This window comes from Protopterus annectens, chromosome 1.part0 (assembly GCF_019279795.1).
Source record: "Protopterus annectens isolate FY-2018-M chromosome 1.part0, PAN1.0, whole genome shotgun sequence".
Classification (NCBI taxonomy): Eukaryota; Metazoa; Chordata; order Ceratodontiformes; family Protopteridae; genus Protopterus; species Protopterus annectens.
This window is the reverse complement of record NC_056725.1, coordinates 1776248773-1776276429: the sequence shown is the minus strand read 5'-3', so window position 1 is coordinate 1776276429 and position 27657 is coordinate 1776248773. Positions and strand designations below refer to the sequence as shown.

Below are 27657 nucleotides of genomic sequence, written 5' to 3'. Positions count from 1 at the left end.
GTGTAGGACAAGAGATCTTGTGTTATTTGTACAACATTATGTTCACAGAGTATTATAACTGGCTCAGCTGTCAAGAATACGTAGCACAGGCCTACATTATGGCACCACAACAAACTGTTTATTAGTATCAAAGATAGCACAGGCCTACATTATGTCACAACAATAAACTGTTTATTGGTACCAAAGATAGCATAGACCTACATTATGTAATCACACCAAACTGTTTACTGATATCAGATATAGCACAAGCCTACATTATGTCACCAGTACAAACTATTTACTGGTATCAACATAGCACAGGCCTATATCATGTCACCAGAGCAAACTAGTTATTGATATCAAACATAGCACAGGCCTACCTTATGTCACTGGAACAAACTGCGTATTGGTATCAGCATAGCACATGCCTACATTATGTCACTGGAACAAACTGTTTATTGGTATCTGACAAGCCCACAGTCATACATCAGGTGTACATATGATATAATTCAGTAATATATACATTGTGAACTGGGTCATGTATCAATCTGCAAAATAGAAATAGCTTCCTCATTTTTAACTGCATTCTGTTTCCATGTAATAAAATTAAAAACTACAGAAACAAAGTTAAATCAGTTCATTTATTTTGTACATACCAAAACAGTTCACAAATGCAACAATACTGCATTATTAAATAAGACAATGGAACTATACATTAATCTACATCAGTAATCTTTCCTTTGCTGCCTGTGCCAGTCTGTGTTCTTTATCTCAGACTCTGCAAAAGGGAATTACTTTCCCGATTCATTTAGACAAGTAATTTCATCTTAATGTGTCATCATAGTGTGACCTTAACACTTACAATGTGGATAAGGTATGGTAGTGTTAATAATATGGGAAGTGTAAAACTTTGAATGTCGCAAAACATTTGCCCCAAAATTTCTGACATAAAGTAAGGAGGTTGGGGCTGCCCCATAAATGGAGCTGATGAGTGTTATTCCTCAATAATGTCTTTGATATTTTAAGTGTAATAGTACTGCTGAGTGTTGAATTTTGATCTGTTCATGCAAAGCCCTATGTAATAAGCTATTCCTGTTTTCCACCAATGCTGCAGAATTTGGTGTAATAAAAATTGTTTTATGTCAGGGTTTGCCTATTCTAAACGTACTGCAGACAAGTACATAGACTGCCTGTTTCCTATGCTTTCTTTGCTTGCTTATTCTTATCATGCGATGTTAATTCATTGTCAGTAAGATATTGCCATTGTGGTCATTAATTTCTACACTTACAACTGTATAAATTGATACATGGTATTCATACAATTATTTATTCACTTTAACTTCCAACAGAACATCTCCATGTGGTTTGACAAACATCTCACCATTACAAAACATGCCTAAACTCCCATGGGCTGTTGCCAAAACCTGTTTTTGCAACTAATGGATTTGAAACATGTTTCGTTTTTCACTGCACTGATTTTATTATTTTTCATACACATTGCAAAGTGCTTCTCATCTGAACATTACAATAATAGAAGTTTCATTACATTCACCTACTGTTACTGTATAACTTTTAGCAAGGCACTTAACAAGATAGTGTTCGTGGGCTGACCCTGAAAAGAGGCAACTGGGCCTGGTGTATTAATCAGCTTAACAAATTAAATCATTAATAATAATGATAATAATTCTTTGGAAATAGTACTAATTCTTTAGGAATAAGGCACATCATGTCATCTAATAAAAAAATAAATGCTGTCTATTCCAAGAAACTATGCTTCTGGTAATGTCTTTCAGCTTTTCCCAGTTAGAGGTCACCAAAGTGGAACACCAGTCTGCTTATGATTGGCAGTAGATTTTTATGGTGCCAAGGTGCCAGCCCTTCAACGAAGGCACACCCATTCACACACACACCTACCTGCATGTCTTTAAACATCACTCAACCATGGGGAGGACATGCAGACTCCACACAGAAGGCACTCCAGCTGAGAATAGAACCAGAGAACCTCTTGTGAGATGACAACACTAACCGCTGCACCACCATGGCCTTCGCAAAATAGCATGCTTGTAAATATACTAAAAAACTAAATTAAAAAGTTTGACTTAATGGCTTACACATTTTTTCTGAATTAAATCCATCTCCTGAAATGTAAAATGCTATATTTATTTTGAAATATTTACAGTTTCTCATATCCTGGATACTTATTTAATTTGAAGCTACTTGTTTACAAATAACCATTACTGGTCTTTAATTAATTGTGAATATTTAATAAAAATGAAACATTTCAATCACTCCAATGCATACATACATGCTGTACATAACTATTTTGTGTAAAATTAGAAAGTATTCAGTTTCAAATACAAATCTTTGAACGCTCTTGCCTTTTTTTCTATAACATATTTCTATTACTGTACAAATGCTAATGAGAATATAGTTAGTAGCAGTTTCTTAATAAAATATGAAAGTCAGTTTCAAGTTGTTTTAAAAAAAATGATAATTTTTGCTTGTGGTGAGATTCTGGTCTCCCGGTTCACATGCATGACGAAGCACTTTCTCACATTTTCAGTGAATTTATCTATACATTTTTTCACTTTTTACTCTTTAACATCACCTTTGCAAACTAATGCTGCAGTTATGGACTGGTACTATATGGTATTAATGGCTCTTTGATATCCCCCCCTTGCATTTCCCTCCAGGATATGCACATCAAATGGTAACCATCTGAACTGTCATGACCCACTAGATGTTTAAAGGAGAAGATCAATTTTCAAGATTCTCTCTTCTGTGTTTTCTGTATTTTTTTTCAGCTCTTCAGCACTTGGCATTTCAAAGACCGACATTTCAGTGGGAAGCTGATCAAAATGCTTTGTACAGTCCTTATAGCGTCTCTGATTCAGATCCTGTACCATTTTTGTTGCCATTCACTGTCTGTACCTTAAAGAAATATAAAATGCAAAGGTTAATAGTGTAGATTACATATTATTTCATAACTGAAATGGTTATAAACATCATTTCCTCACAATATGTGGCGTTTATAACCCTCTATGCACATCAGTGTCATACAGATTGACACCAGTACCATATTTGACTTCTTCAGCATTACTAATGATTCATTTGATCTCTTTCTTGTTTAAGTTCTGTGCTTCCATTCGTGTACTGTACCTCTAGATTCATTTATTTTGTATTCTTTATGGTAGATTTTACTCACAGGTACTGAGATTCTCCTTAGGCTTGCATAAATAGGGATTCATTTTTCCATTCTCCAAGGCTATTGTTTCAGTAGATGATCACTGCACCATCTAGAGAAAGGCATTATTCTCATTTTAATAATTCTGTAATGTTGCAAATGGAAAGACGACTAACCCAGCATTAAATACTAGAGCACACCAGAAGGTCTAACCCTCAGCACAACTTGCTGCATTTGCCATCCACTATAACCCCCACCCCCATCCCAAATTAGGCAGTATGCTGTGGCCTCTGCTTCAGAAAAGTCACTGGTAGTAATGGACATCTGCAGTGAAGTCTCTCCAGCTGTGGCAAGACTTTCTTAAGATTGATTGACTGATTTAAGTAGTTTATTTATTTTTAGCTTGCTGCTGTTTATGTATTTTTCATGTCAATCAGTTAGCACAGCTCATGTGAGCTGGCATGACCAGTTGTACAGTTGTACTCTGAGAATGCAGAGGAACTGGTACAAAAAAGTTCATAATTCCTGGCTGTTGGGTTATGTTTTTAAAAAGTTCAACAAGTATAACAGTGATCCCTCCATCATGATATTCATTACCTTCCCCCCACTATAACCAAGTCTATTTAATGCTCCACTTTTACGAGTGCCAGTTGTAGTGCAAGGTGTACCAGCCAGGAAAAGAATGAGTACTGGCTTGCTAGCATGTCAATCAACAGTTAGAATGCTCTAAAGTCCCACCTTCAGCTGCTCTGTACTTACATGATTGGTTAGCACATAAACGAGCTAGCAAATAGAGTCAAGATCACAGCTACATGGCAGTTTTTGATGTTTCCAGCAGTCGACTCCTTATTGCTCCACCAGGAATTCGATGCTACTGTAGTACTGCACTAGTGATTTCTCTGACCTACTAGCATTGCTGGGCTGAAAATGAAGAACATACATGCTAGAGTTTGCTTAAGTTATGGAAGTATCTGTAAAGGAAGTCTAAATTCCAGCTGAGGCATTGAGTAAGATGTCTCCAGCAGTACAGCTTCTTGTGTCTCTGGGGAAATGTAAGATGCTGATTATAATGACTGGATTTAATTTACTTAACATTTTGTCATGGAATGTATTTGCAGTAACGTGAATAGAGATAGTTAGGAGGCTGTCCTATGCCCAGATACTTAAAAGTAGGGCCTGTTTCAGTAGGGGGATATCCCTTGATCTAGTTAAGTACTAGTCAGTGCAAATGAGATGCGTGTGTGCATGTGTGTGTGTGTGTGTGTGTGTGTGTGTGTGTGTGTGTGTGTGTGTGTGTGTGTGTGTGTGTGTGTGCGCCTGTATGGGTATGTGCGCATGTGTATGTTTGTGTTTATATGTGTGTGGTGTGCCTGTCTGAATCAATGTCTGTGTTTGTGTGTCTGTGTTATGTATGTGTTTATATCCCACTAGAACCGTCAGCTTGTTTTTATCTATGAGGATATTGGGAAGTCTTGAGCTGTGCAATTCTCAAAGCTGACCTGAAAATAGTTTAAAAACCATGGCATCATGTGATGCTTAACCACTCTCAGCACCACCCACACCCCACCCTCCACTCCCATCCAGTTCTTCTTTGCTAAGTATTGCAACTTACTTCACTTAACCAATCATCCTTCCTTGTACCTCACCTACACACTTCTTCCCTCTGTACCCTATACCATTCTCCCTCGATTACACACTTCCACATTTCCCTTCTGTACCTCTGATTTTCAACCCTTCTCATATTTCCTTTTCTGTCTTTCTCACCCTTCCTCTACCATTTCCTCCATAACTATTTTGTGCAATATTGTATATATATATATATATATATATATGTTAACATTACTACTACTAACCTAGTCTGTGCTATTTTACCCCACTAACATTCTATATGTATCCCCTACTAACAACCAACCTTCAGCACTGATGTGTAACTTCTATTTGCCTTACAGTGTACCTTTAAAGTTTGCTTGTATTTTTTGCATTCCAATTATAATGCTTGCATTTTACCCCCACTTAACAAAGATTAAATAAAAATAAATAAATAAAAACACACAAATTAACATTCCATGTCACTCATATAATTGCTTTATTCATGCTGTAAAACCTGGGTACATCACCTTATTACACAGGCCATCCTTTTATGAGCAATTCACATAACCAAGATAGCACTGTATCACTCCTAGAATCTCTCTCAGAAGTGGAGCCCCCACTGGTAGCTACCTAATTACAATGGAGTAGTACATATCTAAGTAGGTAAGCGATGTCTGGTTCTTTGGGTTTCTTCTAGGGTACTCGGAACAATCCATCTGTGTTTCAATGTTGCCTGGTTACTTTATATTTGGTGTGAGTGTGTTCCTAGAAAAGGGTTCTCCATTGCAAGCATACTACAGTCATCATTTGTACTCCTTTCTGGGAGAGAAAATGAATAGCAATTACTGGTGATCTTTGCCTATTTGGACTCAGTTTCTCTTAGCTTTTGACAATGACTGTGAAGCATATGTACTGAGTTTTCCCTTACCACCCATGAATTAATGCAATTAAACTCTTATTTCCATAAGGTGAAACATCACAAGCTAAAATATACAGCTAAAGCAGGACCAAGATGATTAAGCACTTTTGCTGACATGATTATTATCTTCATTGTCATGAAGGCCCATCTATAATCCTCTCCCCAATTCTGTGCTGACCTATTTTGTAACAAGTAGTTCAAGAAATGCAAGAGTATTGAAAGGTTTGGCAGGCATATATAATGCTTAAAAATATAAACATCCAGGATGTGACCTGAGTTGTGATGCAGTCTTGTACATTGATGCCATTTATACTACCTCTCTTTTTTGTAGCAAATTTTGTTTCTGTTTTATATTGTAAAATTGAAATCCATTTTGTTATTCGCATATGAGTGGTAAGAAGTAAGAATTTTTCTTTAAATAACTCACATTTTGTTATGTTAACTTTTAGCCTACACACATTTAAACTTTCCAGAAAACTACAGATTTTATTTTGTTGGTCTCTGGATTGTGGCGGCAACCATTTGAAATGTCAGGACCCACTAGCCTGATTCCTAAAACACAAAGTCTGAGTGGCTGAAAAAATAGACTTACAAATATTAAGTCCAAGATTGACATTTCCAGAAACATTCGCTTTTTACAAGGTATGGCAATCTCAGAGTTGGCATATATATGTCCAGGGAATGCAGGGAGCTTGCCCTGCAAAAAAGAAGTTTAAAGGAGAAGCGTGATCTTTGAGATTCGCCATTCTCCTGGATTTTTGATCTTTTTTTTTCTGTTCTGTTGGCACATTCAACAGGGGGGGAGGCCTTTTCTAACCCATCATGGGGATATTGCAGATTTAACAATATGCATTCAGTGCTCCTTGAAACACGTACTCCACTGCCTTCTGCCAGAGATCTGCTGCAAATGCTATTCAGTAAACAATATGGCTATGGTTAAACAGTGTTTTTTTCACACTGAAAGGCAAGAATTATGTGAAAAATTAGATACCACTCTTCTAAGTAAAACATTCATGACATGCTTCCATTTATTACGGATGTGAATGCATCTTCATTTGGATGCTGTACTGTATGAAATCATTGATTAATGCTGACCTTGAAGCCTCACCATAACTGAATGTCTCTGGTTTTGTCACACTTTTGTATAAAAAGACTATGGGTGTCCTAACTGCTAATGGTACCGCACAGGTTTTAAGAAATTTGGAGCTAACATTACCCTCCAGGTTAGTGTCCACCTTAGTGCTCTTCATATTTGCTTGGCATCTATTAACAGTGTTGACAGCTTCTCAGACATGGATGGTTTGTTACTGTTTGGGCCTCTATATACAGCTTCTTGATGGAATGCAACCTTCCATGGTTACTCTCAGACAGACAGAAGTGGTTTTACATGATCAAATACAGAATGCTCCTTTCTTTCATATTCTACAAGCCCTTGAACTATACCATCAGGAGCCAAGTTCCTCTCTAAGCATGATTTTAGCGGCAACTCAGTCTCCTGTATTGGTAATGTACGAAGACACATTCATAGGTCTCAACCACTTAAGAAGCCAATGTGGAACACAGACCCTAGCAATGTGTGACGAACAGTCAAAATGTGGAACACCCTATTTTCACACTGCGTGAAAACCCACCATTTCATTGTGACCTTGTCGAAATGGTCCAGAAGTATTAAGCTAGTGAATACTGTACATTTTTAAAATGCAATAAGACACGTCAAGTAAAACAGTCAACAGAAACCATTGATAAAATACAATATACTCAGTAGCAAATATTTATGTAACAGTATTCAAGCACAACTATTACAAATATGCACTTCAGCCCCTGTTTTCCCAACCCCTCCACATTTCTCCTAACTAAATCAGTTAGTTAACTAAGCGTGTCATTAATAATAACTTCTTCCATTTTAGTGCCAAGCAGAGCAGTGGTAGGCCACATATAGACAGGTACAAGTGGCAGCACCACTGCAATACCAGTTCAGGGTTGCAAAGGATTACAGTTTACAATCTGTCAGTGGAAAACTTCACAAGTTTTGTATTACAATAAGGCTTTTCCAAGGTCTCTGTCTGTTTAAAAGGACACACCATGCCTGCAGCACACACCTATCACACTCAAGAAAAATGAAAATCAGTGTGTCATTTTTTTTTATTCTCATTCACTGGGGAATGTATACTATACCTTCCCCCATATAGCAAGCACTGTGTGTATCTCTCTGCAACAAAGATTCAATAACTTTTTATATAATTAATAGTAGGGATTAAAAATTACCCACTGTATTCTCCAGCAAATTAAAGTTTTCATTTCAATAGTAGTCACAGAAACACACTCGATCATCATTTTTCAAGACTTATTTATTTAGGAGAGTTGAAGAAAAATGCATTCTTCTTGTCAGAAACGTTGAAATAGAAATAGTTAAATGAAATGCAATTCCTGAAAGACTCCTTACAGCTTTATTGATAACAGTTCAGAATTACATTCATCCCATTTAACACAGTAAACACACAGTCTCTCAAAGCTGGCCAAAAAATTTCAAAGGTGGTGTGCTTATGTTTAAATAAAAAAAGTTACTTTTTCAAAACATCGAAAGGGACCAGTATGTTTGTGTGTGTAAACCAGTTGCTCGTGTGCATTCCAGCCTGTAACTTTGGAAATGGTTGAACCATGCATAATCCTAATTAACTAAGAGATACAGTTTAATATTCTACAAAGTAAGGGAGCACCAGGACCAGGAGTGGATATAGAATGATATGCAGGGAAAGGAGAAGTTAACACTCCTTAACCAAGATTTGTAAACAGGGAGAGAGGTGCACTGAGTGTGATAAAATAATGGTACAGACTGTATAAAAAAAAGTTGTGCTAGAAAAACGTACGTTCCAGTATTTTAGCTAGGGCTGTTTTTAGGGAAGCATCAATGTAGTCGGCTTGCCGGAAAGGAGAGGACTTGTGCTGAAAACTAAAATATCTGAACAGCCTGAATTTAATGCTTTACTATGAGAAAAAGGATGGCCAAAAGAGAATAAAATAAAGAAAATAAAATCTTTGTTTATCGTGTTGATCTTATAGGTCCAAAACCCACTGCACAACGGTTTGCTTTTGTCTGGGATGGGAGAATTAGAGGTTTAAATGAGAGTAATGCAGAGATGTTTAATTAAAGAATATAGTCTGCTTTGCCAGTGTATTTTAAGGATTCGGGTATGGGCCATTGCTAGGGTGGCAATCAAGTGGTCAGCTCGCTCAGTAGCCAGGAATTAAGAAGTAATTCAAAGTGTAAACAGGGAGACCATCGGAGACATTAAAAACTAATAAATAACAAAGCTTTTAATACATCTATAGGGACTGGAGAACGCAACGTCTAAAGATTGCTGTGCAAGTGTGTTTAAGGACTGAAGTACAGGCTGTTGTTAGGGAAGCAAAAATTTGGTCAGCTCGCTCAGTGGAAAGAATAAAAATATATATAGTATTAAAGAAGAACTGCACCCACAGACTAAAAAACATGTTTATTTCATCATGGTTTGGTGTTTCCTACATTTTAACACCACTCTGGGACTATTTAGAGCTTTTTAGATATTTTTATACACAATTTCTGACTCTGACCACATGGGGTCTGGCATCTTGAAATAATTCTGACTGTTAGGTCTGCCTCTATATATCCCAAAATGCATTGTTTGTCTCCAAAAAAATTGCATCATGTCTGCCACTTTTTCCCTAAAGCTCCTATCAGTGCACTGGTTTTACAAGCATTTACTGCTGTGTTATAATCACCTACTTTTGGTTAAAATTTTATTCTTTTTCAATGACTACTTCAAACACAAGCAGTGCAAATACTACAGAACAGAATTGAAAAGTGCATTTTATTGCTCTTTCTTCTTAGAAATGCTAACTTGATTTCTTTTGTGAAGGCTGAAATCTAGTTCTCCGAGGTATCTCTGCTCCCCCTTCACACCTGCCTTCCCTATCTGTCAAAGAGCTAAGGGCAATTTGACCCATTATCTGCATGTGATTGACAGCTCACAGCAGGTGTCCAGACTAATGTACTGTTTTCTTGTCAGCCTTTCCTTCCTTACAGTGGGAGACTTTTTGGTTGCATTCCTCCTGTCAAATTTAGAACCAAGCTCCATAGCAATGAAATAATCACTTCTTTGCAAAGCATCAAACTCCCACTTATTTTTTCTTCCCGTTTTGTTAAATAGCTAACAAATAATACACTATAAAACACACACACACACACACACACACACACACACTTGCCCCTAGCTTGCATTCACACACACACACACACACACACACACACACACACACACACACACACACACACTTGCCCTTTGCTTGCATTCACACACACACACACACACACACACACACACACACACACACACACACACACACACACACACACACCTTTCTTGCATACACACACACACACACACACACACACACCCCTTGCTTGCATTCACACACACACACACACACACACACACACACACACACACACACACACACCCTTGCTTGCATTCACACACACACACACACACACACACACACACACACACACACACACACACACACACACACACACACACACACACACACACACACACACACACACACACACACTTGCCTCTTGCTTGCATTCACACACACACACACTTGCCTCTTGCTTGCATTCACACACACACACACACACTTGCCTCTTGCTTGCATTCACACACACACACACACACACACACACACACACACACACACACACACACACACACACACACACACACACACACACACACACACACACATACACACACACTTGCCCCTTACTTGCATGGGACATGGGAAACCAGAAGGCAGCATTCACACACACAAACACATGTCGAACTGAGAATGAAGATGCCAGCATTAGATACAAAACAGAACCGAGCAGCAGCAGTAACAAGTTATCATCAATATAACCCAGCAGCAGCAAACAAACACAAAAGAACTAAGCTAAGCTATAAAAAGTTGCAGCAGCATATAATATTGAAGCACGTGGTAGGTACCTTCGCAAACAGAAAGCATAAACTGCATCACTATGCACTGAGAAACTTGGGATCCCTAAATTTCATGGCTAGGAATGCATACAAATAGGGGCTCTTAAGACTTTCCTTACCAATGAAGTACAAAAATGCAGGAGAAGATGCAGGCAATCCAAACTTTCCAGAAGTCCCTCCAACGAATGCACTCGACAGGATACACTTACAATAAAAACTATTTCCACATAGCACCAGCTAGTTTTTATTAGGTTGAGTGGGCTGGGCAAGGCAGCTCTGACATCACAATGTGGGAGGTCCACTGGCTCTTCTACAGAGCACGCAAATCAGGCAGTGCTTACATCACTTTGGGGGAGGAAACATCCCTTTAACTACAGCAAGAGCTCTGGCAGATGTGACATCATCATTTAAGAGCCAGCTAGAGGATTTTCAACTTGGTTTTCAAAGTGAAAGTAAAACAGTAAGGAAAGGTAGCAAACCTAAGAGGTAAAACATTTGAATGGATTACTTTTTAAAGCTGCAGTTCTGATTTTTTGAGGCTGTATCAACTAACAGTGACTAAAAGAGACAGCAGGTTGAGCAATCTACTTGAATATCCCATTGTTGTCCTTTAAGGCAGAGCATTGGGAGATATACAATTAAGAATTTACTATGCCTGTAGAGACTCTACAGACATAATAAATTCTTAATCCACTGCTTTGGGGTTATCATTATAGGCAGCCCTGAAGCCATGGACTTTTTACTCGGCATTCCAATTGGCTGCTAAGGTCAAACTTGTTCTTTAATTGGCTCCCTTCCTCTCTCTCTTTGCCTATTGGTTATAATTATGGTTTGGGAGCCAATCAGAGAGTGAAAAGTGGAACCACCACTGTCGAAAGCAGAACAGCAGAACACTGCTTCACTTCAGTGTCAAATGCAGAGCTTTCCACACAATGTGGTGCGCTTGAAAGCTAAGGACACATTTATCTTGCAAAGAATTCATAGACCTTTAACTCCATTTTAAGATTTAAACAGCCACTTCTGCGGTGGCCCAGCTGATTTTTCCATCATTATTGGTCATACTGTATTATTCTGAGCAATTTAAATCATAAAGTTAATCAACTATTTTCCATTTCCATTTAATGTGACTCACCTTTTTTGGGTCCTTTTGCACATTATCTATCTAACCATGAGCTGCTCTCTAGAGCTGCTCCTATAGCTCTCTGTCTGCCTTTGTGTTCCTGTACTACTCCCACCTCTCCCCCAAGGTTGGGACTGCACCATTGGCAGGTTAGGAAGGGGAGGTAGTTCAGAACAGATCAGCTGGAAGAGTCACATGTGCTGTCCTGCACACCAGAGTTTTTTTTTTGTATTGCTTTGTTGGGTGGAGCTATTGACATAATATACATCACTATATGTATTCTAACTTAGCACCATCCCTCCCTTCTATTCCAAATTACAATGGCAGTCTGCCCCACTGTTATGGCACTGCCCCATCGGAGGGACTGTATAAGACTGTCAGCAGAAACTCCACCCTTCTAGAGTTGGTGAGCAGGCAAAAACCCATTCCTTCTCAAACCTCTCCCCTCTGCCCAATTCCTCTGGTCCATTGACCACTTACTGAACTCAGGTCATTTGACTGGTAGCCAAGGCTGCATACCTATGCCACAAAGCTAGCTTTTCCATCCAACTTTTTGTATATATTTCATTCAGCACTTCCTGTTCTACGCTGAGGGTTTACCTATTGACTTTTTTCTGTCTCCTTTCCATTTACCCATTTTTTTTCATTGTGATCCCTTTGGCTGCATGTTCTGCAAGCCTTATGTTTAAATCTGGAATTTTCAGTCTTAATTGTTATCTTGCTACACTAAAAACATGACTACACATTCTGTTAATTGCACATGCAGTCATATCTTGCTGAAGTTTACACTTACCTCAGGCAGCTATTTTTTACAGACCACTATACTTAATGTTTGTCCTAATGACAATCTTGTTTAAAAAGCAGACCCTTTTTGCATGTTCTCACAGTACATTCCACTTAAGTCCATTAATACATTTGTTAATCGACCACCAAACTAACAATGTTCATGTTGTTTTTGAAGCTGTGTCATATAGTCTGGAATATATTCCTTCCTTTGGTTCTTTCTTTCATTGTATTTGTTTGACAGAATAGTTCAGTGAACTTCACTTGCCAGCTTCATACTACCAACAAACCCCAGTGGGGGGTCAGTGAGAGACAGGAATACAGTATAAAGAACTCATATGGCAATTGAGACTGAATGCCAAACAAACCCCTAGCTTAAATGACAACATTTCCATTAACATAATTTTAAAATTGCAGGCAACAAAGTTATAAGATAATCAGTTTTATATTTATCATATTTCATAACATCAGTTTTAAGTTTCACATTTCGATACTGTATATTATTAGTTTTACTAACTGAAATATTTTTAAACTTTTATGAATATTATTTTTAAAAGTAATTATTCATTATTCTTACTGTGTTGTTGCAGTCTATTAACACCAGTGTAAATTAGTCATGTGATTATTCACAGTTTAATTAATGAATTGAAGAGAGAGTGCTTTTGTTCTGTTGAAGTCCTGTGATTGAATTGTTTGGGACAAAAGTGCTAACTATATCAAATCTTTGAAAAAAGATTCATTACATGCACTGAGTGATTACCTTGCACTCTCCATTTGATTTGACTGCTTTAAATTTGGTTAGTGTTACAGCATTGCAGTCAATACACGGTATACCCTCAGTCTAACACTGTATTTTTGGTTATTAGTCATACAAGCATGTCCAGCAAGAGTAACATATAATGCAGTTATGGAACCTGAAACATTCTGCACTCACTAACTGTTTTAGACTCAAATGCTTCTTGTGAGATTTCTAAAATATCTTTCAGTGATCCTTTACATGGCTTCAAATGTTTTTGCTTGTGCCATTTCACTACACAATAGTGTGTTTTCGGTGCCCATATGTCTGATATGTCCATTCATGTATTTCCAGCCAATGGCAATATTTTGCTGTTTAGGCCTTTTTACCAGTCAGCATATAATCAGTTTTCATGTCTGTACAGTCTATTTGTGTCATTTTACTCCAGCTTTCACTTATTGACACATTTTAATTCCCAGACACTAGTTCTTCCATTTGCCCATAGTAAAAACACCCCAGTTTACCTTAGAGGGCATTTAGAGGACATTTAGAATCCATTGTCATTAGTATTGAAAAACTCACCTTCTTTTGTCTTTGAACATATTATTTATTCATGCAAAGTTGCTCAGTATTTTTACCTTAGCATCTGATTATTAGCTGCCCCTGTAGACTGTATAAAAATCAATGCACATATTATCATTAGCCTGACTATAACTGTGTAAACAATGAATCACACTGCCTTGTTAAACAGTGTTCGCATGTAAACCTCATAGCACGTAGACTATTTGTGCATCTCGTCAGTAATTAGCCTCAGTAATGCATACATTTCACATTTGTTTATTTCAGTAGGTTCATTTAAACTGTTAACGTGAAGGTTGCACTGTGGTGCCTTTCTAAACACGTGTATATGCTCAGAAGTCACACTTTGTTAATCATTCTATTATGTCCAGGTACTTTTTGTAATATTTTACTCATGCAACCACCAGACTGCTTTCTTGGTGAGCTTTTCATCTTGCATGGTACACAACCACCTCCTTCTGTTAAATTTGTTCTGTTGCAGCAAAATTTTCTGCATTTGTTTTCTCATAGGTGAACCCTACACACATGGGTCCGCCTTGTCACCAATTCATTAGGTATTTGTCTTACACAAAACCTCGTCATAAGGCATGGAGTCAGCACTGTGGGTTGACAGTTCTTTACTGTAGCTTGAATGTTACTGAGGTGCATGCTACAGAGATGTACATACACACATGGGTATGCATGTCAAGGCTGTATCGCCACAGGGGTAAAGGTAACGTAAAGTTTGATCATGTCACTTTTCTAATAGCCTCTATACCCTCATCACTATCAAGTGAGAAACACAGGAGTGGCTTCCTCATCATGGCCATAGTCATTTTGTTTGCCAGCCAATAGAGTAGCATACGTTGGATGCACTTGTCTCATACCTGAATAGGTGAAGTCCCTTCCCACTGAAAGTTGAGTGATGAATTGGTTAGAGACAGGGGAAAAAAAAACTACAGAAAAACTAGCTGTCTAGTGTCAAACTAACTCTAATTGTGCCAGTGCCTAATCAATATTTTGTTCAACTGCTACTGTCACATTAATGTATTTAGTATATAATTATACAGTGAGATCCAAATACAATGAATGAATAAATAAAATTAAAACAGTACCGTGTATGTCTGTAATCTTACAGTTGTGAAATGTTTGCTACACCACTTATCCCATCATGCTGTTAGTGCGTTCTGGGGCTTTTCTCCATCAGAATTTCTTAGTCAAAAAAAAGGAAAACAAAACATAAATACACGAAAAAAGAAAGAAGAGCAGATGCTTTCACAGTAATATCCCAAAGCTGTCTGTTGTGCTCCTAATTTGTACAGATGAAGCAGAACTCGTATTTTTCCCTTGTGACTACTTCTTAGTGTTCCTTAAGGGACTAAGAATGAAACTGCCCTTCAGAAAACAAACTGTTAGAGTTAAAAAAAAGAAATATTAAAATTCATTCTTTGGTGTTTGAGAGATATTTAACCAGACTGACTCCAATGCCTGTCTTCGTAATAAATTAATAATCTTCCTCCACACGTGAGTGTGAGTCATTGTCGACAAATTATTGTTATTTTACTCCTGAGAGCCAATGTGGGGCACACCCAGTCCTTCTGCCATGTTAGCCCTGTGTATTGAAGATGTTTATGTCTACCATGGAAGAAAATATTTTCTTTAAGTTGTATTCTTCATGCTGAAAAAATGCAGCTAAACAATGAAATTAATAATTGTTTTATGTCCTGTGTCAACATTTTACATTTAATATATCATATGGGATTTGTAATATATTGAGTTTACAGTTCTTATTCAAACAAAACTGAAATAATTTAAAGCCAGAAGGAGCACTAGTTAAAATCAAATCTCTTTTGCAAACATTCAGTGTTAGGAGGAACTTTTTTCTATGATTTCTTTGGTAAGAAAAAAAATGATCAAAGCTTCAATGAGACAAACAATGTGGTTGTAGCTTGAACCAAATGAAATTTAAAAAAGCATTTTTTTGCAGCAGAGCAAGTCCCATTGCACCCCCACACCCCTATATATACCGTGCTGTAGGAAGAATTGAACAAATAAATCCACCTACAAAGTGACAGCAGGATGTTTCAGATTCCATGAAAGCATTACATGCAGGAGGCACCAACCCTTAAAACAAATTTCACAGTTTACTTGCTGCCTTAAAATGATCATCATCTCGATCACTGATCAGACAGCTTGTAAACTGTCTACCAAGTGTGTGTGTGTGAGTATGTGTGCGTGTGTGTGTGTGTGTGTGTGTGTGTGTGTGTGTGTGTCGTGTGCGGTGTGTCGACACTGATCAGACAGCAGGTAAAACTGTCTACCAAGTGTGTGTGTGTGTATGTGTGTGCGTGTGTTTGTGGCTTCCTCAGAAGTATTCTCTTATTTATCTAAAGTCTGCACTGTAGATAAAGCTATATCTTTTGTTCTTTCTACTGTTTTATCGAAACGTGACTGTAGATGTTCAGAACAAATAATTTTGCATGAAAGTCCACCTTCGGTACAAAGAAAGATCAGCTGCTCACATTGCTTAATATTCATTCCTTGAAGCTGCTTTTGCTTGGAAGTTTTCTGCACTATCACTCTGTTCCGCACTTTTTTTCATATACATTTGTCACACTGGTATGCATTCAATCTCTTTTGCGCTGAAATCATACATTTATGTTGTAATATGGAAGCATAGGTACTGTAGATAGACTACGTCTCATCATAACTGAGCATTTGATACACATACAGCTTGCAAGGGAATATTTCTGCCTCCCACAAATATAAATGTATATCTACTAATAATAAGTGTCATTGCTCTAAGCTCTCCTCGTTGTGTTTTTCATAGCTTAAATAGTCTTCTTGACTTGAAGGTTAGATTTGTCCCCTACATAAGGGGTAATAATAAGCCCCCCTTACGTGTCACTATACTAGACTGCAGCCATGTTGTCTTACTGAAGGAAAATGGGAATCTAACTTAGGAGTTGCTTTAGAACCTGTAATGAAAGCATCGCTGTCATCTTCACAACATTTAATTGGAAAGTAGACTTCTGACTAGACTACAGGTCCCGTACTGTACGGCCCATTTAGTGTCCTCTATTCCCAGATTAAAGCATCTGCACTCAGTTTCATTACAGGGTATGATGGCTGGAAAGTCCTTTCCACCAGAAAATTTGTAAGAAAAGACGTCCAGTTCAAATCTTTCCCAAAGGCCTGTAAATTATTGAGTGACACCTCTAAAACATCCTTCTCCTGGGACCACTGTATTCCTAAGTCACTGAATAATAGACCCTCATGGTGCCTGGCATGAGGGGTCATTACAGCTGATGAGGTCATCAAGCCTTATTCCCTGAGACACATACAGCCTGGTAAAGAGAATGTGAAAAGATCTGTGGAACTACCTGTAATAGTCAAGAGCTGATGACACTTTGGAGAGTTCACAGTGACCCCTAAGGAGTGTAAGATTTAGTCACTTTGGAGAGGTCACAGTGACCCCTAAGGAGTGTAAGATTTAGTCACTTTGGAGAGGTCACAGTGACCCCTAAGGAGTGTAAGATTTAGTCACTTTGGAGAGGTCACAGTGACCCCTAAGGAGTGTAAGATTTAGTCACTTTGGAGAGGTCACAGTGACCCCTAAGGAGTGTAAGATTTAGTCACTTTGGAGAGGTCACAGTGACCCCTAAGGAGTGTAAGATTTAGTCACTTTGGTGGGGTCACAGTGACCCCTAAGGAGTGTAAGATTTAGCGCCAGCCACTATGAGCCAGATCTCCCACAGAGGGGTACTTCGGTATCCTGTATGCTTAAAAAGGAGGAATAACCCATGTGCATTTTATGAGTTTTTGCAGCAAATGTAAGGGTTGAAGGGAAAAATGCAAAAACTGATAGGACTGGCTCTGAGATGGAAATATAAAAACCTTTCCAGGTAGTTTAATGTATTTATTTGCAGGAAAGTATCTTGAAGGTCTAAAGAGGGATGGGGTGTGTGTCCCATGGAACACTCCCTGACAAATTTTTACCAAGATTGGGACCACCCAGTGGGACTGTGCCACTGTACTGCATGCCTGCTTTAACTTTCACTAAGGCAAAGAAACTGCTACTGAGGGCCAGCCCCCTGTCAACTCCATTAACCAGAGAATTCCTTAAAAATATGGAGTCTTTCAGAGGAGATGGAAAAGAAATAGGCCCCTACTTCTCAACCACATCCTTTGAAATGGAGTCTAATCCTATAACAGCTTCCATCAGATGTTTTCTCTGCATTTTTTTTTTTTGGTTCTATGGAGACTGAAACCAAGGACATCTGCTTATATGGAGGGCACAGATGGATGAAGCAGATGGTTGTGAGGGCGGGGTTGCAGCCTGTCAGCATGAGGAGGGGCCATTGACAAAGTAAATAGAAGAGATTAACTGGAGTGCCAGGAAAGGAAAGCACATATTAACTCAAATATGAAGGAAAATGAGCAATGCCTAGTACAAATTAAGAATGCACTGGAGCAAATGTCAGCAGCAGTAAGGTAGATGCTATGAGGCAGACATCTGCCCCAATAAGGCCAGTGACAATGACATCTGTCAAAGTGACACCTTTAAAATTAAATCTGGTAGTAAGGCATCTGTAGCACAGCCATGAAACCCCAAGCTCTAGGTCCACAGATGTCAGTGATACAGGCAGCTGTTGTACCAGTACTAGATGGACAGATGTCAGAGTTGGCAGCACCTGGTGAATGATGTCATTATAAGCTGTTGGTACATGCCTGCAATGGTCTTATACTCCAGCCATTGCATAGCTGCAGCTATAAAAATCAGAATGCATCATGAGGGAGAGCCAGTGCCTGTCTCACGGGAAGTGAAGACCAGAGTGGGGGAGGGGGAAGAGCTACAGATGAAGGGAAAAAATGAAGATTCATCAGTCAAGGAAGGAGCCTTACTAGTCCTACTGATAAGTGTCAACATGATATTGAAAATCATAAGCTTCAACTCAATGCAGATTTGGCCTGCATCAATATCTTTTGTTTTCTTCCAAAAGTAGTTCTTATGACACTAGTAACATCATTACATTTTAGACAGATTCTGTAGTTATAAATATCATGCACTGCATCTAATCAGATCAGGCAGTGCATATGCCTGCTGAGTCAGAACCTGTTTACTGCAAGCTCATCTGATCAGGGAAACCATGATTCCCAAAAATCTGCCTAAACCTACCAAAGAGCAACACAAGTTCTAAACAAATTAATTTAACACTGTTTGTCCAATTGACAGCAGCATGGTGGCTCCATCTCAAAAACAAATTCAGGACTGTTTGCTGAAAGTAGATCTCAGCAATTTCTTCACTGTTTTTCTGTCTGACAAAAATTGATTGAGAAATTATCATGATATATATCCATTTTGACATGATCCAACGGGGATTCATGTGAGAAAACTGAAACAAGAAGAGACAAGAAGAAGCAGTGCACAGTGGGACAAAGAGGAAGGGGTGGCAGCCTCAGAATGTTCTATATGCTGAGTAGTCCTAATGCCTGTGGTAAATAAGCCCCCTGCAGACCTGCTCATCACAGAGAGATAATAGAATAAGAATGAGAAGAGATGAGAATCCAGGACATTTCCAGTACATTTCTGAAGTACATAAAGCTATAGACATCTGGAAAAAATGGCACATTTTTAGTCAAAATCTAATTGCCCTAGATATGTATAAACATTTGTTTCTCCCCTCACCTGACACACATTTTTTTATTTTTTTTTGTTATATTGCTGAGACTGCATTTTGGCCTTTGCTGAGACTGCATCATGGTAATGGTTGTGTGGATGTTAGTAATGATTTATGCACTTCTTATAAGTTGTTATATAATTTTATCAGTACAGTTACCTGGAAAACATTAAATGAATGTGACAGTATTTTTCATGTTTAATAGTTAAGCAAATTCCTTGAAGTTTATGCGTGATTTTTCTTTCATTTGTTAGGAGTGCATCCTCTGTTTCAAGTTACGTGTTTCATGCCTTAAATTCTATGTAAAAATGCAATAATACTTATGAGCTATGAATGCATTTAATTTAATATGTCTTTTTTAAAATTCTTAAAGCTGTGTTGAAAAAAAGGTAGTTTTTCTTTTTGTATTCCACTAAAGTTCAGTATTTTATAGAACCGTTGTCTAATACTAGTTATAAAACAAACAGAAGTTGAACTTCATTTTTATGAATCTTTTTTTTTTTAAGATAATCGACAAGAGCAAAAGAGATCCTTCTGAAGAGATTGAGATTCTCCTACGATATGGCCAGCACCCGAACATTATCACTCTGAAGGATGTAAGTAACCTTGCAATTTGTCCTGTACAGTGTTACAATCCCGTTAGACATGCTCAGTCTTTTGGAGTTATAGCCTAGCCATTTAATTAACTAGTGATTAAGTATTCTGCATTTCATCACTACTTACAGAGGACTGGATCAGCACTCCCACATGTTAGATTACATCTTTATTTTGTTCTTATTAGGTATGACTGTTATCATGTGTCTTTAGATGACATGGCTGTTACCACATTTTGTATTTTGTGGTTTCGTGTAAGATCACTGAAGTCACTTTCACAGAACAAATAAACTAAAAGCCACTTTCACTGAAAACACAACAAAAAGCAAACACATTGTTTTAACAGGGGGTCAAGCCACTCTGTTCTGCCCCATGGGGGGGGGCTTCACTCACACTTCCTTACTTAAATATACTTCATTCTATGGTTGCAACAAGCATGGGAAAAGTGTGAGAACATTGCAAGTAAAATCTCTACACCTGCACTATAACTGCAATGGTCTACTACACCAAAAAATAATTGTACAGTAAAAACAGAAGTGAAACACATATCTAAATAGAAATTCCATTAAGCCTGAATAGTCAAAATGAACTAGAAAACAAATGGGTATGTGGTTCCTTTTTAAAGAGCTGTCACTAAAAGTGTTCTTTATTTTTATTTAGTGATAGTGATTTTAATTACAATGTCTTCAGTAAAATGACGCAACCTTTTGGCAAATGTTATTTAGTTTTAACTGAATAGTCTAAGAATGTTTCATTTCTAGTCACAGTGAGATGTTATCTGTTAATGCTTATTCCTGGTTGCTCATTTGGGTTTGGTCCCATATGAAGAATATCTTGAAAAGTCTATATAAACCAGTAGGGTTTAGACTGCCAGTATTTTGTATTACTTCTTTATTTATACCATTTTATTAGCTAGGTAACCCCTTCAAAATGTTTTCAGCATTTAACACAGTGACATTTTCTGACCCAAAGACATCAAACACTGCTTCTTTTATACTAGAAACAAACAATTTAAATCAATTAAAAACAATTACAAATAATACAAAATACAATATCAAAACTTCTCCTGTATTAGTACATCTTGCATTGTTGCACATTGTTAAATGTTGGTACAGGAGTAGTTTTGATTTTTAAGATGTATGGCAAAACAGTACATTGATTGCTTAATGGTTTGTAATTGTTTTTAATTGATTTAAATTGTTGTTCGTTTTTAGTATAAAAGAAGTAGTGTTTGAAGTAACTGATTGTTCTGAAGAAGTCCCAAACACTGAAAGGGATGAAAGCGCTTAATCTATTGTTATTAGTTTTCCATTCTTTTGTTTTTACTTTACCATGTGTCATTTTTAATCGAGTATGGAACTTATAGTGTGAATTTACCAAGAAGCACATTTGTTTTTTACGTAGTCATTGTTTGCCCCTTTTTCCAGCATTTAATGTTGTAGACTGACAAACAATATAGAAGAGTGACATGAAGAAACAAAAGTAGAATAAAATGACACAAGCAAGATTAAACCTTGATACTTTGTGTGAACACAGAAGGTGGTAGCATATGTAAGTCTGAACAATGGAATCAGACCATATAAGAGGTGTTTTTGGCAATGAAAGGTACAAATGAATGATTATGCTGTGAAAACACTTTGTGCGGAGCAAACTATATGCATTAATCTATTCTGAAGCAGTGCAACAGCCTTTACAAACTGGTCAGTAGTTCTGCTGGACCATTTAATGTAAAGTTCTTGATACATATAACTGATTTATTGAAATTATGTTATTAAATGATTTTTCAACAACTTAAGGTTGTGATATGTGCATATTAATGACTTACATAAGTGAATGAATGAAGAACTTTGCTGGAATTTACAGACAAGTTGCATAATATGCTAGGAATTTTTCACTTTTCTTAACAACATGTAGAATCGCTCTGATTCCTAGAATTTAGTTGCACACGTGCATAAGATTTTGTTCAGTGCAGTATTCATTTCATGTAAATAAGTCATAAAAAGATGTAAATGACAACAAGCTGAAAAGTGAATGAAGAACAATATGTAAATGAGTCTGATGACAAAGCCATGATTCATAGACATCAGTGCTGTCATTTTGAAGTTTGATTGCATGATGCTATCTATATAAAGAAAAAAATAATTTTGAAAACTATACGAGCAATAGCTGGCAGATATATTAACAATTGTAGCAGTTTGAGTTGAACAACACTATATTGCTCTAGATGTCAGCTGTGCTGACCAAGTTGTTCATCTTTACAGATGTAGCTCTTGTAACCATTATCAGTAGCATCTGCCCTACCACGTCCTCACTGAAGACCATGTTGAGGGTCATTATAGAGTGAACATGGTTTTCATCTGTAGCTTGGTCCATGTACTTCATCCACTGCTGAACCTCAAGGAACACATGCTCTTCCTGTACATGAGGATACCATAGTATGTATAATACTTACTCTCCAAACTGCAGGGACCTTTAAGCAACCAACTGGAGACACACTGGGTACTTCCCACACTTCTGTCATATCAGTACTCAATACGTTCCTTGATGTCATGCTGCAATATGTTAGTGAAAACATACAGTTTTGCAAAACCAGATAGGAAAGAGACAGCACTATGCATGCTTCTACAGTATCATCCACTTTCCTGAGGTAAAGGTTCCTTCTGGTTCACAGCTTCAGAAATATACCTTTAACATGTAGTCTGATATAGTCTGCAAAGCACAAGAGAACATTACCATTTTGTGTGTGTGTGTGTGTGTGTGTGTGTGTGTGTGTGTGTGTGTGTGTGTGTGTGTGTGTGTGTGTGTGTGTATGTGGGAGTGTGTGCGGCATCCTGCTAGTGCTCATTATTCCCATATTTGGCATACTTTGGATCTCTCTGTTTGTTTCCTGCATGGTGATTATTTCCCAAAGTGTCATCCAATTATTAAGTGATGGCAGAGTGTGTAAAATGCATGCTAACACCCGCACACATTATTTATCACTCAAGTGGCTGCTTTGTTACAAATCCACAATTACATCTTCTAGAGTATCTGATTGTAAAGGTACTTTCCCTTGTAGATCTTGCAAAGCCTGCTGTCATATTTCGACAACAGCTGTTTTTCAACATCCTACTAATGATTTTTTCTTTACACCAAGGTTTTATGCAAACTGCAGATCTCAGGGCTTGATTTATTTAGCTAAGTGTAGAAACTGCACCTCATTTTATTTGGGAAAAACAGTTAGAATGCTGAAAGAAAGGATTCTGGAGCATTTAGGTGACATTAGACGTAACAATTTATTTAAAGCCTTGGCTAAGCATGTTTCTGCACTATCTGGAAATAGCTTTGAGTTTATTGTTTTACAACTTGTACATATGAATAAAGGGGGGGGGTGATTACAACAATAAACTTGAAACTGCAGAGACTAAATGGATAGTTAAGCTGCAGGCAGATAAGCTGCCAGGTATCAATGCATCTGTGCATTTAAAACCAATCCTTAAGAGACACAGTATACATCAGTAATTGAACGGTTTTGATAACTGGCGGCCTATTATGTGTTTTTACTATTTAATGGTTTTGATTCATTTTAAGTTTGTGGATCTGATGAAGCACACTGTGTGAAAGCGCTTATCCTTTGTTTTTGTAATAAAATTTTAAGAACAACAGCTCTGGTGGATGCCTGGTTTATCATGGCTTTTGTATTATATTTTTTACTGGGCAACTTTGGCTTGTTCTGGATACGTCTGGTTACCCGCACACATTATGCATGCAGCCAGTCTCCACCCACAAAAAAATTGTGTTAGGCTTTGTAGGTGATGTTGGCTACCACATTGAACCTTGACTCATGACCCTAATGTGCAACCCTGATACTCTTTCTCAGAAGAATTTCAGTTCTGCTCCTGTCAGGACATGGAATATCATAGCCAGTGTGATTTGGCTACTGAAGGCATAGGTTTGATGATGCTCTTTTACATCAGAAGATTCCCTGCAATACACGCCCATTACAACCAGCAAAAGGTCTGTGGTTGATGATGTGTTCCTTAAAATGACTCTTGAGAGCAGCTACACCTGTTGATTGTGTGACTATATTACACCTCCCAGTAACAGCAGGTAAGGCTAATGACAGTTATCAGAAGAAGGATGAGTTGCATACAGTGAGAGCCAATAAGCAGTGAGTGCAATACACAGCAGCACTGGCAAGGCAGTAGCATATAGTTAACAACATTGGGCCATGGTGTGTATATCGCAAAACAGTAAACGTGATAAATGCAGTGTTCCTGTAAAGCTTTGCTCCTAAGTACATGGTCTGGTTTCACTGTGTGCATCAGATGTTAACTCAACACTACAAGGGAGACAGGATGATGTGGGTCATAAAAGATTTCATTGGTACAGGGTATCCAGGGATGCAGTAATACAAGACTGTCAATGCAAACTGAAAACTGAGGATATACTGAGGAAGGTATGGATACGGGGCAGCAGATGCACAAAGATCAAGGGACATAGTGATACAAAACTCATAACAGGAAATGAATGCGGGACACATTACTGGAGCAGAATATTGAGGTGGAATTGCTAGAAGCATAGATGATGTTAGGAATTATTTCCTCCTGTGACATAAATAGGGAGTCACTGAGTGCCAACGTTCTAGTGTTACTTTATCACTGAGAGTAGGCAGGCCCCAATGACTCCTCTTGCGTGGATGGTGTTCTGCTTTGAGGCCTCACCCTGCTGTTCTTTGCTGGCTGATAGCCTAGTATACAAATGTAGACAATGACCTTTTATGACAGGTGCCAGTCTCGGTGCTAGATAGTTATGTTCACCCATGGTGAGGGGTACCAACTTTTCTGTTATTTCCAGACATAGCTGCTGAGCATGCCCCTGCAACAGCCTACACAAACAGCTGCTCTTTACCTGAACTCTACCATGGCACTGATAGTCTGGGCAGATATGAAAGGACTAGCAATTCTGTTTAGCCTGATGTTCACTGCGGCACTGTGTTCCATTACAGTCCTTACCATAAACATCACTGCACAATGGCTGGTGTCCATGTCTTCATGTAACTAGCAGCATCATGAAGGCCATGAAATGCACCTAGCAGCTCCATTCAGACTATGTGACAGCAGACTGTCTTAGCACACTGCTGTACATCTGCTCAATAATTCCCATTGTTGCCTGTAGGGGCAAACCTGATGTTTGATTGTGCCAGGTGGCAAATAACCAAACAGCAGACCTAGCAACAGCTGAGCAGATTTTATTGAAAGTTAAAAACTTTCATCATTTCCATAACAAAGACTTAATTAGAACAAATCACATCCATTGGGAAACATTTAAATACCTTCTTTGTTATCATATGATTTATGCCATCTCAAAAACTACAAGCATTTGTCAAACTTCCCTGACAGTGATGCACATAAAAAGTAAATGTCTACCTTTAGTCCTATTTTTGACACCAAATCTCTACTGTATGCATTCTGGGCATGCTTTCTATATTCTACTGTGTTTATTTTTCGCTGAACACCATCACCCATTTCTCTCTCTTTTTAGTAATGTAGCTTAGAAAGGCACTAGTTATTGAATTATAGCATAAGCTTACCAGCATCTCATAGATACTGCATCTAAACTAATTGCTGTTGGCAGGCATTCTGTTTCTTGAGATTTGAACCTATTCCATTCATCTTCACTCTTCTTGGGCTCTGTGTTCTCTCCTACCATACCCCTAATTCCTACTCACCTCTTTTCTTTTGTTTCATTCAAACCGAAACTGTACTACCCACCCACCAAACTAACCACTTCCATCCCTCCACTTAAAACATAACCATTCATCTCTTTCTTCACCTATACATTCTACCAATCAACTCTCCTATGTCCCTTTAGCAACTCTACCAATCACCTCCCACCCCCACATACTCTACTTTCCCCTCCCACATCACAAACACATAACACCATTAATACCTGTAGTAAAATTCCACACTCATCTACATAACCCCTCCTGTACTCTCCAATTGTCTGACACCTTCTCTTCCTCCACCCAAACACACTTACACATAGTGTTCTTAGACATACTGCATAGCCCTACACTACCAGCCCTACACAGCTTGTCCCACTGTTCATCACTTGTTGCATCTCTCGTTCTAACCCCCCTTGGTAATCACTCTTTTTATATACCTATTCTATCCTTTTTGTCTGTGTTGCAAACATGCTCTACTTAACTCTATCTGTATTTTTCTCTCTCCTGTGTCTCTTTACATACTACCATACAACAGTCACACCTAGAATCTGCTCACCCTCCAACAGACATGCAGCTAAACACAGATGCTGTTTCCAAATCACACCTTTCTGCTTCAAAGACTCTATCAATCTATACTATGAATTTAGAATTATTGAATTTCATCAGACCCATCCAAACCGTAAAGCTAAAATAAAACTTACCTCAAAAAGGTCACCCCTGTCTTATCTATACTGTTGTAAAAGACATCCACCCAAATCCAGGTCATGTTAATCACCATAACACAACTAGAACATCATCTCATACCCAAATTCTAAAGCATCCCTTTTCTTCACCCAAAACACAAAAACTAAACATAGTCTCATTAAACATCCAGTATATGTAACAAATCACAGAACTCCATGCATCGATAGCCCAATAAACTCCAGACATTCTGGCAATTACCAAAACCTGGCTAAAGCCCAACATAAAAGACATTGAAGTACTTTGGCATGAGTATAGCATCATAAGAACAGATTGAACCATAAGAAATCTGGGGATATAGCCATCTTTTACTCCAGCTTAAATTAACTAAATAATTTCAACAACAAAAAACCCACATTCCACAAAACCAAAATACACATTACATAATTCAAAATAAACAGGAAAAAAAACAGTTTTACATCATTGCTCTATATATACCTCTTGTAAAAAAGAAACACGTTGAAAGATATCCTACACTGGATATCCAGTACCATTCCTAATGAAAAAATTATATTAGGAGACATAAATATTGACTAGCAAAACACTGCATCCAACTTTCCCAATTCTACTATTAACCTACATGGCCTTCCACAGCTAATCACCTCATCCACTAGATATACAACTTATGACAAGAGCTCTAGCCTAAACTGGATAACGGTCTCTGACTCTCAGAAATACACCGTCTCGGGAATCCTTGTAGAGTCCCTTACCAATCATCTTCCCACTAACACTCACAGATTAATCACCCATCATGTTAAACAGCACAACTACAAGTGGACCCAAAGTCTCACTCATTTTAACCCGGATACCTTCACATCAACACTAGAATCCATTAGCTGTTCTTATGAAAAATCATCCTGCTGGATGAAGCAGTCCTCACTTTCGATACAAAATTCTTACATATTCTAAATAACTTAACACTCCTTAGAAAAGAGTTAAACCACCCCTGCCTCCCTTGCTGTCTAACAGTACTAAAAATCTTATATATAACAGGGCTGAGGCCTGGGAAAATGGTGAATGAACAAAGCACCAAAACATCTGCAGTAG

At 38.0% G+C, this 27657-nt stretch overlaps 1 protein-coding gene across 2 annotated transcripts in view; it reads left to right on the top strand.

The window, feature by feature from the left end:
* The window catches only part of RPS6KA2 (ribosomal protein S6 kinase A2), a 2145504-nt gene that overhangs the window by 1738244 nt on the left and 379603 nt on the right, over nt 1–27657 (top strand). For both annotated transcript variants that reach the window (XM_044069491.1, XM_044069485.1), the window contains exon 15: nt 20075–20164. In XM_044069491.1, coding sequence (XP_043925426.1) covers nt 20075–20164 — 90 coding nt within the window. The remainder of the gene's footprint in view (nt 1–20074; nt 20165–27657) is intronic.